Source organism: Penaeus chinensis, chromosome 9 (genome assembly GCF_019202785.1).
Source record: "Penaeus chinensis breed Huanghai No. 1 chromosome 9, ASM1920278v2, whole genome shotgun sequence".
In the NCBI taxonomy this organism is placed as follows: Eukaryota; Metazoa; Arthropoda; class Malacostraca; order Decapoda; family Penaeidae; genus Penaeus; species Penaeus chinensis.
This window is the reverse complement of record NC_061827.1, coordinates 31,313,567-31,316,066: the sequence shown is the minus strand read 5'-3', so window position 1 is coordinate 31,316,066 and position 2,500 is coordinate 31,313,567. Positions and strand designations below refer to the sequence as shown.

General features: G+C 44.2%; 1 protein-coding gene across 1 annotated transcript in view; it reads left to right on the top strand.

Moving 5' to 3' along the window:
* Positions 1–2,500, top strand: part of LOC125028946 — an 8,203-nt gene that overhangs the window by 5,037 nt on the left and 666 nt on the right. The window contains exon 2 of the mRNA XM_047618593.1: positions 326–2,500. This exon is cut by the window's right edge and continues 666 nt beyond it. Coding sequence (XP_047474549.1) covers positions 326–2,500 — 2,175 coding nt within the window. The remainder of the gene's footprint in view (positions 1–325) is intronic.

The following is a 2,500-nucleotide window of genomic DNA, read 5'->3' as shown; positions in this document are numbered from 1 at the left end:
ATAACTATTACTAATATCATTAGTATGATCGGTACTGATATGGCAAATATGTTTTACCGCTGTTTATTATCATTACTACTATTATTATAATTATTATTATTTTTATTATTATCATTATTGTTATCATTATTATTGCTATTATTATTATTTTATTGTTATTATTGTTATTACTATTATTATCATTATTATCATCATCATCATTATTATCATTATTATCATCATTATTGTTATCATTATTACCATCATTATTATCATCATCATTATTATCATCATCATTATTATTATCATCGTGAATCGACTCCCGCTGATAATAACCCCTTCCCAGCGTCGTCGGGACAACCAAAGGGACCGCCACCCGAAGCCTTCTGCTGCTGCTCGCCCTCCTGATGCCACCATCCGTCCTGCTGACCTACGGATCTGAGGACTCGCGGAAACCGGCTCCTTTCGGCTCCAGGAGTCCGAGAGGCTTCGAGGAGTCAGGCGAGAGGGACAAGAAAGGCCAGAGGGGAGAGGAATCGAGACAAAGTGGCGGAGAGACGAGAGGGGTTTCCGAGGGAACGAGGCAGGCGTCCGCCACTGTGATGAACGCTCGGAAGGATTTTTACGAAATTTTGCATAACCTGCATAATCACAGGGAAGGATCGCATTATGATTATATTGATGAATATTCCGGTGATTATGGCAACGACTATGATTATTACTCAAATAATAGCTCTGATTATATTGATGAATATTCCGGTGATTATGTCAACGACTATGATTATTACTCAAATAATAGCTCTGATTATATTGATGAATATTCCGGTGATTATGTCAACGACTATGATTATTACTCAAATAATAACTCTGATTATAATGATGAATATTCCGGTGATTATGGCAACGACTATGATTATTACTTAAATAATAACTCTGATTATAAGTATACTTTTTATGTACGTAATGATTCTAATGCTTCCTTCGACTACGGTAACTATTCTATGTTTTTTGATGGCGCTTCCATGAATTCCAACGAATATGACAGTTTATTGCTTATATATTCTAGGATAATTTATTTCTGCGAGTATGTGTTTTCTGCCATGCATGGGCATTATGACAAGTTGCCAACGACGTGGGTCAAGCACAACAACGCAAGTCTCCACTTAGTCTCCGAGCCGCGGTTCGTAGCTGTGTGTGAGCCCATCTTTCGTAAATACGATGATTGCGAGGCGAAGTTCCCTGTCACCGTGTGTAAGGCCGAGAACCTGGCCTTCTTGCATCCCAACAGCTGTAAAAAGCCTTCTCTCGAAGATGTCCATTTTGAGAAACTCTTGGTGATTATGCGCCTTGAGCAAAATGGCCCTTGTTTCCATGCAGTGTGCAAGGGTCTTCTAAGGGTGATTGACAGGGTAATTAATGGCGTCCTTGTGCGCTTGATTAGTCCAGATGCCGATGGTAAGACCTGCCATCGGTACATTCAAGAATTCTTCCTGACACCCAGAGGCAAGCACTTCGCCTTCCGAGCGAGGAACTTCCAGTGGCCGTATTGCTTCTCGGGCTATCACGTTCTGTGGGAAGAGGATCCGCGGCCCCGAGGTCTTGTGCCGCTGTGGGACTCCCTGTCGGTGCAGTGTCGGGCGGTCGAAGTCGGCCTTTCGCTGCTCAATCTCTTGAATGTGTGTTTTGGTGTAACAGGAAACATTTTGGTGATCGTGGTGAGAGGCACAAACTTTTCCAGATGGAAGCATCAGGATACTCTTAAAGTTTCCTTAGCATTATGCGACCTCTTGCTATGTCTCTTTGTTATCCTGCCGAGCATAGGAGTTCACTTTGATCTTAGTACTGGAAGACTGGAGGTTCCGGCAACCCAGGAAACCAGTAATGTTGTCATTAATGGCGGTTTTCGCCTCTTTTCTGCAGTCATTGCAAGTACGTGTTATATTGTTTCAATATTTCAGCGCTTTGCTTTTAGTGTCTGGATCCTCCTAAGAACGAAAGCAAGACCAGACTTCTTCCGAGTGCAGTGGCTGCGGGCATTTCCGGTGGTCAGCTGGACAGTCAGTCTCATGACGACATTGCTGCTCATGCACGACGGCAGCGGCTCCACAGGTATCTGGGCCTCCTTCAGCAAACTTCCCTTCGGGCTGTCAAAACTAAGTCTGTCGATAAGCTTTCCCATAGTAACGGCGGTCCTGGCACTGATGATCTTGCTTACACTGCTGAATTACTCAGCAGTACTCTGGAATAACCTGGCCACCGCGGCGCGACCCGGCCACACTGAGAGAGCTGAAGGGATCGATGGATTAACGAATCTCGATATGGCGGACATTTCCCGCAGGAGGCATAGGCTTGTGCTCTTGATTATCCAAGTTCTGGTCAACTTTGTCACTTCCTTCATGGTCGGCCTTGCTCTCATCCTGAATTTTAGAGGGGAAAGGGCGCATTTTATTTCTTATATCGCCTGGTGGCTGTACTTGTCTTTGCCGTCCTGGAACCCCTGGCTCTATAACCTCTGCAGCAA